Source organism: Cebus imitator, unplaced genomic scaffold, assembly GCF_001604975.1.
Source record: "Cebus imitator isolate Cc_AM_T3 unplaced genomic scaffold, Cebus_imitator-1.0 Scaffold90, whole genome shotgun sequence".
NCBI lineage: Eukaryota > Metazoa > Chordata > Mammalia > Primates > Cebidae > Cebus > Cebus imitator.
In genome coordinates, this window is record NW_016107405.1 from 1,287,743 (window position 1) to 1,301,719 (window position 13,977).

The 13,977-nt window shown below is 35.4% G+C and overlaps 1 protein-coding gene across 1 annotated transcript; it reads right to left on the reverse strand.

Annotated features, from left to right (window-relative positions):
• Positions 1-8,259: 8,259 nt before the first annotated feature.
• Positions 8,260-13,977, reverse strand: GPR85 (G protein-coupled receptor 85). Its single transcript, XM_017535040.2, has 2 exons — positions 13,807-13,977; positions 8,260-12,718 (listed from the first exon to the last, which is right to left on the reverse strand). Exon 2 carries the CDS (start codon positions 12,546-12,548, stop codon positions 11,436-11,438), a length of 1,113 nt encoding a protein of 370 aa, XP_017390529.1. The 5' UTR covers positions 12,549-12,718; positions 13,807-13,977; the 3' UTR covers positions 8,260-11,435.

Below are 13,977 nucleotides of genomic sequence, written 5' to 3' on the forward strand. Positions count from 1 at the left end.
CTTTATGATCACTTCTTCAGTATTCCAAACCACAGCCTATTTCAGTTAACTGAATAGAGAAATACATTGAGTTTACAACGCTTTGACAAAATAAAAGGTGGTCATTTTTGTCCCTGACTCTAATAATCATTTAATTCTCTGAAGAACTTTTAAACTGAAGAGTTTAGTATTAAAAAAAGGTATTAGCTTTAAAAATGGGCTTTTGTCCACCTAGAACTTACAACATTTGCTTTTAAAAAAATTGTGAAATCAAGAAATCCAACTATACAGTTTTATTTATCATTGATAAATACCCAGGGTGCTTATTTCTCAGATAAATTAAAATTATAAGCTTTTCTTACTTTTATGTCCAACTGACACCCAAATTGTCCCTATTTATTTTGACTTGAAATAACTATGGTCGTGATAACAATAATTTAATAAAAATAACAAGTGCCATTATACACCAAACTCAACAGCATTTATGTTAACAGCCTGTAATCTATTTGAAATGAAATGAAATTATTCTAAAGTATACTTAGATATATATTATAAATTCATTTGCTCTTAGGTTAATATTCTTTGCACATAAAATGGAATATGAAATTATGGGGTCGTATTCTTAATGATGTTTCAGAGGAATTTTTCAATCACTATATTTGAAACATCTGATAAAAATTGGGTTGCTCTAGAATACATTTTACAAATTTATTTCAATTATTGGGGAACATATATGGATGTTAAGGCAATATTTTATACTTGATAAGCATAACCCTTGTTCTTGATCTTGTTCTCAGTGATTTAAATGTGCTAGTATGGCTTTAAAAAAATTCTACTACAGCTTAACTGATTTCTAAATGATGACATTTTTGAAGTTGCTATGAGTTATCTATTAAATAGAGTCTAATTTAGGTCCTTATGGAAACATAGATTAAGAGATATTCTTTATTAATAAAATGTTCCCCATCTGTGAATATTGTTCAATGTGAAAAATGTTCTAAAATAAAAATATGTCTTTTAAAAGTTGAACATATTTATTCAATATTGCTTAGTGTGTTTATAAGAAAATTGCAGCTATAAAGAAAATGTTATACAGCTTTTTTGATTCTATAGGCCATTGGTCTGAAACCAATCATAAAGGAGTGAGGTGACAAAGTATGAATAGTTCAGAATTCATCATCATTAAAGAAAACTTTAAAGTTCCTTTGTCATTAAAATATTATAGTATATTCATTTATAAAGGGGAGAGGGCAGGCTTATCTAGATTGTGATTTCAGATTTTCTCTCTTTCTCCCTCCTCCCTTACTGAACTCCCCTGTTCTGGACATATTTCAATTAGCATCCCAACTGGGACAAGGGCAAAGAGAGTACTAGAAAAGAGATAGAAAAGACAAGACATTTTTTAAATTAATATTTTTTCTCTTCTGTCATAAGTAAATAATCTTTCTCCTTATTAAGCATTTACTTATTGCCTAGTATTAATCTAGGATACTTTGTGGGAACATAAAATAGGTAGAAGACAAGGCCCATGAGCATACAATCTTACTAGAGAAATCTGAAGCAATTAGAGAACATCATCACATCATGTAAAGCCACACACTGGTTACACATAATTTAGGCATGCAGAAACCTGAGAAATTAATTTGTGGGTCAAAGTAATTAAAGATGAATGGGTCTATAGCTTGAGTTGGATAGCTTGGGAGAGAGGGAGAAGTGTGTATCTCAGGAGAGGTAGGGCTGTGTGTGTGTGTGTGTGTGTGTGTGTGTGTGTTTATGAAATGGTGATAAAAAATAGAAAATAGAAAAGAATGAGAGAAGGATCTGGATAGATGAAAATAAAGCTATATCGTAAAGGATCTTACTAATGGGCCTTGAATTTGGTTCCAAGTATATAATAGGGAGACAATGAAGCTTCTTAAACAGTGGGGTCAAATTCTAAACCACTTAAAAAATTGGTCTCATACTTTGTTAAAAATTCCTTTCAAACTTTTCAAACTCTCCTACTCATGATTTTTTTTTTCAAGTGTCACTGGTTCCTACCATTCTGTCTCATTTTTAAATGTAGCTTCTCTTTGGTGATTATGTACATGATACGTCCTGGTTTCTGCTGCTAATGGTGAAATATATTTAACTATGTTTTCTGTCTTCTGCCATGGAGAAGCATCTCAGTCAAGAAGCTGGGTCTCTTATTTATTTTATATTCCTCCTTGTCCTTATAATGAACACATTATAATTGATCATGATTATTAATATAAGTATAGTTTTACTTGGTTTAAAATAGAATGTTTCTCAGTTGAATATTTATGAGAATCTATTTTTTCTGTGCATACAATTTAAGTTGGATTTAAAATTACAACAGAGAGCAAATCTTCCTCAGTAAGACTCAATGCAGTAGAAAATGTGTTTCTCTCTTCTTATATTTTTTTCTTCCTGAAAATGACAGTTTTTATGCCTATGATAAAAACACAAAGCACTGGAGCTCATGCACTGCAGAAAATGCTCAAGACCTTCCAGGCGTAACAAATAATAGAACCACAGAGAAGAATACAGGTTCTTTCTGCATCGAGGAACTGAGTTGCATTATATCTAGAAGCATTGATGGCAATAATTATTCCGAATTTCCAATGCTCTGTGGATGTATCAGGACCATCTAAAATTAGGAACACTTGTTTCTTTGAATCATAAATTCCAGGATGCATGGCTATTTTCCCTACTATATTACCTATCAAATTTCTTCTTATTGATGGTAGCTAAAAATTACTACCATAATAATAATATCTTTTCTAGTTAAAAGTCAACAAGCCACTAGACTCAAAATATAAAAAGAATGTTTTATAATATATGATTTTAATATAAATCAGAAAGTATCAGTAAAAATGCACCATTAATTATAGACATTTAAATCTGAGCCGTGTGTGTAATTAAAGATAGGAAAACACTTTTGCACTGGGTTAAATTTAAAAACCATTTTTATTTCATGCATGTTAGGCATAGCAAAAACATCTATAAAAAGAAAACTAGATTTATGTTCAGTTTGTAAGTCTCTACAACTAAAACCCAAGCCAATAGCAGGTTTGATCAAAGGATTTATTAAGAATCCTGTAGAACTCCTTGTATATGGTAGATGTAAATATCCATTTAAAAATGGGTCCTTCTGTAATTGAAAACTGTGGTGGTATTAAAACATCTTAAATTTTATGGTTTGTATGTTTGAAACAGAAACTTGAAAAAGGCTTCATACCCCCTAAAAGAAATCCATGAACTGTTTGTAATTGGAGATAGAACATGAAAAGGAAATAAAAGGAATAAAATACAAAGAAATAATAGGGCACAAATATCCATAATTTAGTTATCTGAAATGGAGGCAGAGCATCAAGTCTGTCTGATTAAAATTAAAAGTGCTATTATGAAGTTGGCACATGAATAAAGCAGACTCCTAGTGAAAGAGTATTTTAACGCGCTGTAGATATTCTCCAGTGTTGACATCAATAAGCAGGGATCACTTTGGGCCTACAACTGCTTAGGTTAGCTAACCTAGTTAGCTGGAGTACTATACATAGGAAGTGACTTTCAGTGGACCAGTGTCAGCTGTGGGAAGCTATGTTGATTTGGAATAGCCATGTCATTCATATCTGGGGAATATCAGTGACCCAGATGGGCAAATCATTGATTTTTTTCAAGCCAGGGGAATTTTAGAGCTCAACCCCTTCATTACACAGTTGAAGAGACTAAGAGGTCAAATGAATTGACATTGCCCTGTAGCTGATCAGCAGCTCACTGCCTAACATCTAGGCTGACAGCTTTTCTTGACTGAATAAGGTAATAAAATAGAAGCTATGTTTACTGAGACCACAGACATGGGAAGAAGACAGCAGCTATTATGTTAGAAGTTGGAACCACCTTGACACAAGAGTTCCTTTAACGCTTATCTCACATGTCTTCTTTATAGCACTTATCACATAGTCTCATAATTTGTTTATATCTCTGTTGCTAGATGGTGAACTATAAGAGGGCCAGTCCCTCATACACAGTAAAAAATAAAATTTAGTTAAGATGCCAGCAAGAGGTAAAGCAGGAGATCAAATAAAAAGAACGAAGCCCAGCCCAAGTGGATTGAAAGAAAGAGGTTCAAACTGCCAAAACAACAGCCTACAAACATTCAGTGAAGAATAACCAGGTGTGTCAACAGCTGACCACTAGTCAACAGTTAGAAAAGTGGGGGGACCATGTGATGTGCAAATACCAAGCAAACAGTATTGATAGGGTAATTCTGCCATTGTATTCTCCATGAATCATCCCCTTACTATGTGTAGCTACAATCACTAGTGTTATAGAAGGCTGTAGAGCAATTTCACAGTAGGGAAAGATGTGTAATTAGTTGGGACATGGACTGGGAATAATGGTCCTGGAAGGTGGACCTTTAAAGGGGGACTTGACAAGACTCCACGGAAAGACTGTACTCAGCCTATGAAAATCATGAATTTTAAATCTCCACTTTACATAGAATGTGACAAAACTGATTTAGTACTGAATAGTATGAGCCAGAGGTAGGTAAAACTACCCACCTGGTGTGAACTGTGTAACCCACTTTTAAAATCTAAGCAATGTTCTTTTAAAAAGTTATTTGAAAAATCAAATAAAGTCTCCTGTTTCTGCAGCAATACAATCCTATATGAAAGCAGAGAGGGGTATTAGAACTACTACTATTCTTTGCTTCCTTGAGATTCTCAGTGGGAAAGGAGAGAGAGAGCAGCAATGTGCAGCTGAATTGTGAAGGCTGGGAGCTCTGTTTCTGCTCAGTCACTTCTGTTCCCATTAGTCTCTAACCCTGGTCAGCTATAAAAAAAAAAAAAAAAAAACAGCAGTAGCAGCAGTAATAACAATAGCAATAACATTAGCCAGAATTTTTGGAAGTTCACAATGTGCTGGTTACTGTACTAAGTGCATTATAGCTATGCTTTGCTAACTTGTACAAGTTACTTAACTTCTCTGTGCTTTAATTTCTTCATTTGCAAAGTATAGATAATAATAGCATCTAATTACTGTGATAATCAACTGAGTTAATATATGAAAAGTGTTTAGAACAGAGCTTGGTACATAGTAAGTATTTAATGAATAATAGTTATATTTTTTATCTCATTTAATCTTCAAAGCAAATCTTAAAATGTTGCTACTACTTATTCCTCAATTTACAGATAAGCAAATTGAAACTCAAAGAGTTTAACTGATTTAAGACCATAGATCTAGTAAGGGCCAGAATAAAGACTTAAACCTCCAAATGTCCTGCTTTTTCACCTCTACACCATGCCAGCCTTCCCAGTTCAGTACCTAAATCGTAGCCACACCACATAAACTTCTCTGATTAGTGAATCCCTATGTTAAACATATCATGAGCTTTAAAATCTTGCCTTTTGCTCACCTTGTTATTCCCTCCATCTGAAATGGTTTCCCCAACTTTGTCAAGCATATTAAATTAAAATTATCCTTCAAGACTGAATTCAAGTGCAACCTTTTCTATCTCACCTTCCTGCTCCCACTTTTACAGAAGTAATTGCTTGTGTTCCTTTAACACTTATCTCACATGTCTTCTTTACAGCACTTATCACATGGCCTCACAATTTGTTGATGTCTCTCTTGCTAGATGGTGAACTATGAGAGGGCCAGTACCTCAAACACAGTAAAAAATCAAATTTATTTAAGATGCCAGACTCTGCTAAGGGCTTCACAAGGATGCACACTTCCTAAATCCTCTCAAAAACCTTACGACATAATGTACCATTGCAGTTCACTTTTTATTGATGAGGAATAGAAAGGTTAAATAGCTTTCCCCAAATCACACATGCAGTAGATGCACAATAACTTATTCTTGTACTGAATTATGTCTAAGTAAAAATGCTTATGAAAAATGTTCAAAAATTCTTTTTAATGGAAAAAATTGATCTTTTTACTTTTAATTTTTTTGATAGAAAAGAACAAACTCTTCTTTCATCTATTTAGTCAGATTTTCCCCCAAAAGCTATGAAAAGAAACGACTAATTAGCTAGTTCAAGCTCAAGTGTCAATTCAGCTTTAAAAATTATAATCACTTTTCTTTATATTATAGGATTATAATCACTCCTCTTTATATTGTAGGATAATCAGTGACTTCTTTCTTTATCCCATAATCTTGAATAGCCTTATAAGTTAAATGTTACTTTATTGTCTGTCAAAACCACACAAACCAGGACATGCATTATAATATGTTTTAATATTTGTGTCAATAATCTATTATTTTCCAAACACAGAGAGAAAAAAAGGAATTGTTTTCTGCCTCCAAGCTGAACTTGAAACCTAGATCTTTCTTACCATGATGTTCTCCTGTGTCCCCAGAAGGAGCCAAGGAGGTGAATGTTAGGTGTGAATAATTCCAAACCCCAAACCACCTGTGGCTTTGAGGCCTTTTCCCCCCCAGTCACTCAGAGGGAAATACATTCTCTTTGCTTTCCTCTGGGGACCTTTAAGGGAGCTAGCCCTTGTAATAACTGCCTGTTATGGTGAGAGGAAAACTGGCTTTAAAAGCCTTTTAACCCAAAGGGATTGAGCAGCTAATGGGCATTATCCCTTTGGCAAAAAGAGATGATGTAAAACTCCTTCCCCATTTTAAAAACCAGGACTTGTTTATATAATCTTTTCATACAGTTAAAGCTTTTTGGTCTTAATATATTATTTAGAACCTGTTACATTTCAGCATAAGGCAAAAACAGTTATCAAAAAAATAATAATAACAAAAACTTCTCTCTACATTGATCCAGTGCCAATATGCCTTTAACTTATTTGACTGTTTTGACTGATGGCCAAAAAAGAAATTCCAGTCATTGCAAATGATATTTTCATTTTAACCACTATACAGATTAATTATGATTTTTTTTGCCTCAAAATTGAGCAATTCTATCATTTTAATGTGGTGTAAAAAAAGTTTCTGAGGGAATTAGGAAACTCACAGAGCGCTGACATGCCCATAGTTGACAATAACAACAAAAAATTTCAGCAGTAAACAATTCTTAGTATATCCTGCAATTTCCATTTAAAATATTTATAAAAGGATAGTAACAAACATGAAAATGATGCATTTTTGCATAGAAAAATAAACTCATAAGATTTTAGAACCACAAATAACCCAAAACTCAGTTTACTGTCTACCTTGTTTAATGTCTTTAGCCAGTATTGAAAACATCACTATTTCCCATCTTAGCTTCTTTCTTTTCTTTTTAATATGAAATTAATGCAAATTGCTTTTGTTTTAATAATAATACAGTCTATGCTACACATGCCACGAAACAGTGAAACCCAGTAAAGTTATCCAGTAGTGAATACACAGAAGTGAAGAGTTTTGGTTTTGTTTGCAACTGTCCTACAGTAATCCCAGGTGCAGCCCAACTCATTGTGACATAGTTTTGCTGAAAACTGTAATCTGTATAGCTTTAAATCAGTTTCATTGTACTTGCAGTAGAAGTGAATTTTGGAGGCCAAACCAACTTCTCAGCTGATAGGAGATTAGGGAGTTTTATTGTATTCCAATTAAGGAGCAATAAAAACATTGAAGGGGTGGCATGCTTTAATAATGAAAGATATGCACTCTGTTTCACAAGTTATCTAGGAGGGGCCCTGCAAGTCATCTTAAGATGCACACAAATAACTCATTCCTTTGATTGCATTTTACCCAAGCATTTTTATCCTATCTTGCAGCAAGACCTGAGTATGGCAGAAAGGACGTCTCCATGTCTCTTGATGAAATTAAAATATCTCTGTTTTGGAAGTGGATAGTCAGGATATGAAGGAAACTTTGGAAGGGAAAATTTAGGTTTCGCTGTTATTATGTAGATAGAATTACACTACATGGGAGCTGGTTCTAAAACACACCATAGTGATTCGTCTGGTGTGGGTGAAAGGTTGCTTTGAATAGAATGAGTGAGTTCCCTCTCAGTTGAGGGAGTATGTATAATATGTATGAGATCCCAAATAACACTGGGCAAAGATAGGTGATAAGGCACCAAAGTGAAAATAGAGAACAGTCCATTTGTGGCCATTATGATCAAGTTCTTCTTAGGAATTTTTACCATATTAGCACTCACAACTTATTGTGACTAAATATTTATTGTTTCTTTCCCACTAGATTAAGAAATCTAATTAAGAGACTGTTCTGCCTTGTTTTCCACTGTGTACTCAGCACTAAGCCCAGCACCCAGCACATATTTGTTGAATAAGTAAATAAATGAACAAACAATTCAGGTAGCATTCATGGAAGTTGAGGCAAATGGATAAGTGGCCATATTCATGTGTTAACAATCATAAATCAGTTAACTTCTATAGTCAATGCTGGCGTTGAAATCTATCCAGCTGATATCTGCAAAAGATAATTCAGTCAATAGGTTATCCTGTCTACAAATAAGTTTTCACTTAATCACTATGGTTAATTTTGTGTTATTTAAATGGGGTCTCTGTGGAGAACTGGGCAAATTACTCACCTCTTTCTGCCTTTATTAATATCTGCATAGGATTCCACAGTCACATACTGAATGCCTAGCTTCAGCCCGGCATCCCACAAACAAATCTGTTATGTACAAAACTAACCAGATGAAATAGTACAGACATATCCATACAAACATATCTCCACTATTATGAAAAACAATTTAAAGACTGTTCAGCTCAGATGTGTGCTCAGTCCAAGAGGATCACATTATTATTGATAATCCGGCTCACAGGGAAGTTGGACACCCCCTGACCTGCTGCAGTGGAAATATATTTTTATGGGTTGAAGATTAAATATATTAAATACTGAATTTTGGAATGAGTACTAAAAGAGATCATGTGGTTTGGTCATTAAGACACTGAAGCAGCCTTTTATTGTATGATTATGACTGTTACTAACTTAGTAACAAATGACATTGATTCACTGAGGATGTGTCTTGTCCACTGCTTCCTGCTTGACCTGCAAATGCCAAGTTAGTCAGGAGTAGGATTAAATAAAAGTCACTGCAGTTTGACCTGACTCACTTGATCACTGGGGCTGGGGAATCGGTTATTCCAAATAGCTAGGTGGAGTCAGGCAGCTTCACTTGGCTCTTGCTCTTGACTCCTCAATCCCCCACGCTTAACCCATACCTGTTTTCTTGTCTATGCAATGGTGAAACCTGTCCTCTCTGGCCTTAAGATTATTGCTGAATTTTCTACTGATTGCTGGTGATATTTGAACCTCTAAGCAAAGTTCGCCATAATCATCATCATTGCAATTATGTTTCTACTGTAATTTTTTTAAATTGCAATCACAATGTTATCAGAAAATCTTTTGATAACATTTTCTTTATTTTAGATAATGATTTCAGTACCAAGAAGACTTTATTGCTAGATCCAACTCACTGTTGTGCATTAAACTTTGTCTCAGATCCAATCAACTTTGGTGTAAAGTAAAAATGAGGTCATAATGCTCACTAAATCATGGCTTGAACTTTCCTTATATGAGCAAAACTGAATAGTTGCATATATCATTGAAACATTTCATTGATTTATTTTTCCTTATTTATATTGATGTTCTCTTTACAGAAGTACTATAGCAATAGGAAATTCTGTTCTATTAGATTCCTAATCTTAATTATCAAATAACAAAAAAAATCCAAACTTCACAAAAACCAACAAACAAAACAACACAAAGCAAACAAAATAATAACTTTTTCTAGTTTTGTCATAATACTGGTGTATACCATTCTTCTTACAAGTTGTATACTTAGAACCCCAAATTTCTATAGTACTTTGCTCCAAATTAAAGTGTGATATTTATACTAAAATTCTTAGCCAATTAACTAAACAGGTACACATTTTTAAATACTACTGGCATGTAAGAACAATAGAGGGATGATAATAAACTACCAAATAATGCTTTTACAGATAATATCATATCAGTTTATCAGCTGTATGTTGATTATCATTCATACATTTCCAGTCTGGAATATACTAGCTACAAAAATAAAAAATAAAAAAAACCATAATAAAGCTAGTCTTCCTAGGTTGTGCTTGCCTCCCAGATTAAAAAAGAAATCGTTATGTGCCAAAAATATAAAACTTATTTTATGAAAATTAACAGGCTACACGGGTAAATTTTGGCAAATGCAACTTTATATTGAAGTTCACACATCTGTATCTTAAAGAATGAGACTCACAGACTCTAATGTATTTCTAAAATACCAGAAATCATATTATAAGCTTTCACAAGTTAAAACTGAAATAATTTAAACGACCAATACACTGAATGTGCAGAAAGTATAAACAAGACTGTGCCTTCAGTAGAATAAATGCTTCACAAATTGTGCAGGATGTCATACTAAGGCTGTGGTCTCCCCTTGACAGCTGACTTAAAATATAAACATACATCAACTGCCTGCTTCTTAGAACACTCTAGAATGGGTAGCACACCTCAAAAGGAAATTTCATTATTTCAGTGATGTGTACTTTAATTTTCAAACCATGTGAGAAAAAAGGAAAAAGTACTAAATGATCTTCCATGCACTTTCAGATGCATGACTGTGACCGGTTACTGATTCGATTTCCCTTGACTATTTGCTCCAATGCTAAATAAGGTGAAGGATACTAGATAACCCTTTAAGGCAACATGTGTTTATTCTGCATTATTAGAACTGCTCAGTTGTGACCGGCTGGTACCATTAATGTTGCCTCCCAGACCAATATCTAGCATTTGTAAAATATAAATGAATTGGAAAAACGTTATACCAAATCAACAAAAACCACATAATACAGTTCAATGCTAGCAATCTTACTAGTAGATAAGGAAAGTGGTATTTAGAAATAGCAATGTATTAATACAAAAAAGTAAACTCTAATTGGAACCAATATACTGCTTTGGAATGCTCCCCAGAACTTACAAGGCAGTTTTTAAAGTGTGATATTCCAATAATTCATTGGCACATCTTTAGTGGATTACAGTACTTTAAGTCCCCAAATATTTTAGTCTTTGCAAAACAATAAATAGTATGAAATGTTTTAAAGTCTTCAAACTTCTAAAATTAGTTTTTATCAACACATTTACCTCATGTCAACTTAATTTATTAAGATGTCCAATGCGAACTGTTTTTTGATGTTTTTTCATATGTAGTGACATACACAGCATTTAGCACTGATACTTAGCACCTGCTACTTTCATTATCTAGTTTTTGACCACATAAAGAAACTTAGGGCAGTGGTTCAGTCCTTTCTTAATTACAAACCTTCGCTGGCAGTCAGCAGGATCACTCTGAGATTTAAAATAGGATTATAGGTGAACTATTGCAAAGACTGCAGAATGTTGCCCAAATCCTTAAAACTGCTGATTCCACTCTTGAATTTCTTCTCAAGATATGGCTGTGGGCCACAATTGCTCAGCAGAGAAAGTTAGTGTTTCACAAGGCTAAAGATTTATAGATGCTCCCTCATATAACACAGTAAGGTTCCCTTGGTAACCTGGATTTTCTGCAGTAAAGAAGGGTTGTGCTGAAACAGCGCCTCAGCTCCCTGTTGGAGAAAATGCAGACAAAAGGATTGATTCCTGCTTGGGCAAAACTCATCCAGACAGCAGCTGTTAGAAATCCCCCTGGTACTACAGGCCCTCTTGCAAAAACTCTCCAATAACAGGCCACCAGGTAGGGACCCCATAAGGTTAGAAAGAGAAAAGTCATTATATAGAACATTCTGCTGATTCTTTTCTCCATTTTGAACTCATCTAAGACCAATAACCTTCTTCTGCCTGTGGTGTTTGCATTTTGCCTGATGCCCAGCAAGGTGGGTGGTGTGGGACCCCTTCCAAATCCTGCTAGCCAATTGGCAGCTGCCTGGCCACTGGCTCCAGGACCGTGAAAAGTCCAGTTCTGGCTGACTGCTGCTACAAACTGGACTGGCTTCATTTTCCTTCGATCGTGGACGAAAAATATCAGCTTGAGGTAGACAAGCTGTGTGGCTAGGAGGATGAGAGCAAGAAGCAGCATAAATCCTAAGGAATCATTAGCCCTGAAGGAGCGGTGTTGGAAGGTGCATTGATCTTCCTCCCTAATGAATGAGTAAGTGCCCACGTCTAAAACCGGGGGAAATGCCATTGCCACAGACAGAGTCCACACCATACAGATCACAGCCAGACACGTCCAAAAGGTCAGCCTCTTTGTATAGAAGCGGTGATGGGCGATAGCTAAGTATCTGGTGACACTGATGCAGAAGAGCATGAAAGCAGTGTGGAAACAGGACAAAACCCCCAGAAAGGCAATCACTTTGCAAGTCAGAGTCCCGTAAGTCCAGGTAGAGCCATTTTTGACAGAGTTGAATACAAATGGGAAACAAATTGCAGATCTGAGGATATCTGAACAGCAAAGATCCAACAGGAAGTAGTAAGGTGCTCTATGCAAGGTCTTATCTTTCACTAGCAAAATGGAAATCAGGAGGTTGCCCACCACGCTGACTCCTATTATGAAACCCAAGGAAGTCAGTTTCAGAAAGGCTGTTAGAGGCGAGAGATTTTGCAAAATGTTGTCAGCTGCATGGCTATAGTTCGCCATAGATGGATGGAGGATAAGGATACAGCCTCAGTCAAGTCTCATGATCTAGATATAAGAACAAGGAAAAGATAGATCCATACATTTTACTGAAAATATAATCCACAAAGAGAACTGATCCAATCTGCAGTCATGCTTCCTCTTTTCTTCCATTTGTTTTGCCATCAGAATATCTGAAAAAAAAAGTGCTATCAGTTCTTAAGTTAACAAGCAATGATGCCAGACACTGCTAACATAAAGCTGTTCACTTATGGGGAAGCAAATAAAGTTTTAATTTTGAATAGTATTATTTACTTTAGTAAATATTTATGCTCAAGATTTCAGAGCATTGGCTTGTTTAGTTTTCTAAGCTAGGTAAATTTTAAAATGTCCCTATTTTGGACAATATACATTTGATTGGGGACCTTTAGGAGAGAAGGAATAAAATGTCCCATTGTTGTAAAATATGCCAGTCCAGGAATTAATCACTAGAATTGCAATGGAATCAACAAAATTGCTATTAGGAGGCAGAGAGACTACCTACATTTATTTGAGATCTGTTAGTATCTGTCATTGTTTCACAGGCAGCTTCTCTGCTGATGTGGGTCCAAAGAACCCGTGCAAAATATGTCTTAAGTGCCACTATTCATGCTGCATAAGAGTATTTGTTGATTCATCTTAAAGCAAAATTTCAAAATTAGACTTCAAAATTAACAGGAACTTGTCCCAAGATTTGATGTGATTTAATCATTTGTCTTTCCCTCTCCACCCTACTCCCATTTTTGGCAAATCTTTTAAGCCCACATGATTATTAAAATGGTTAATGTAAATATTGGCCAGGGAAACACACCCAGAGGAATAATACACTTCCATTTGTAAACCTTGGCTGCCTGGATTCAAATGAATATAACATGAACCTGTATTTCTTGGGCAATTAAGCCTTTCCCATTTACACTGATAACCTTAGTTGCAAATCGCAAACGGCTTCATTTTAAAACAAAATGCACATTGTCTCTTGGTGCCTGGACCACACCGGGGAAATCGGCTTCCTCTGTTATTCCCACCAAGCGTGTTTCCTTTGCCACTTCTCACTGGCCCGGAATACGCTGATGGAAGCCCAGGCAAAACTGCGTTCGACGATTTTAATTTCCCCACCAGTACATCCTCGGGTAAATACTGATCGCATCATGCAACATTACGAAACCTGAAATCCACCACCCCTGGATTTATAATGGGGGGAGGGTGGAGGAGGGGGAGAGGGAGAGAGACATGCATTACATACGCGAAGATGGGGAGAGAGATTGCTTCTGTGCTGCAAAGGAACCGTTCCCGGTGATTCGCAGTCTGATATTCCTCGGTCTTGAAAGCCTTTCCAGAAATGGAGCTCTCAGTAAGCCCTACTGAAGATGCATTGTCTGAATGTACTTCCATTATGCAGTTTATTGTCAAAAAA

Coding starts and splice junctions, on each gene's coding strand:
- GPR85 (XM_017535040.2), bottom strand. CDS start 12,548: ATGGCGAACTATAGCCATGCAGCTGACAACATTTTGCAAAATCTCTCG.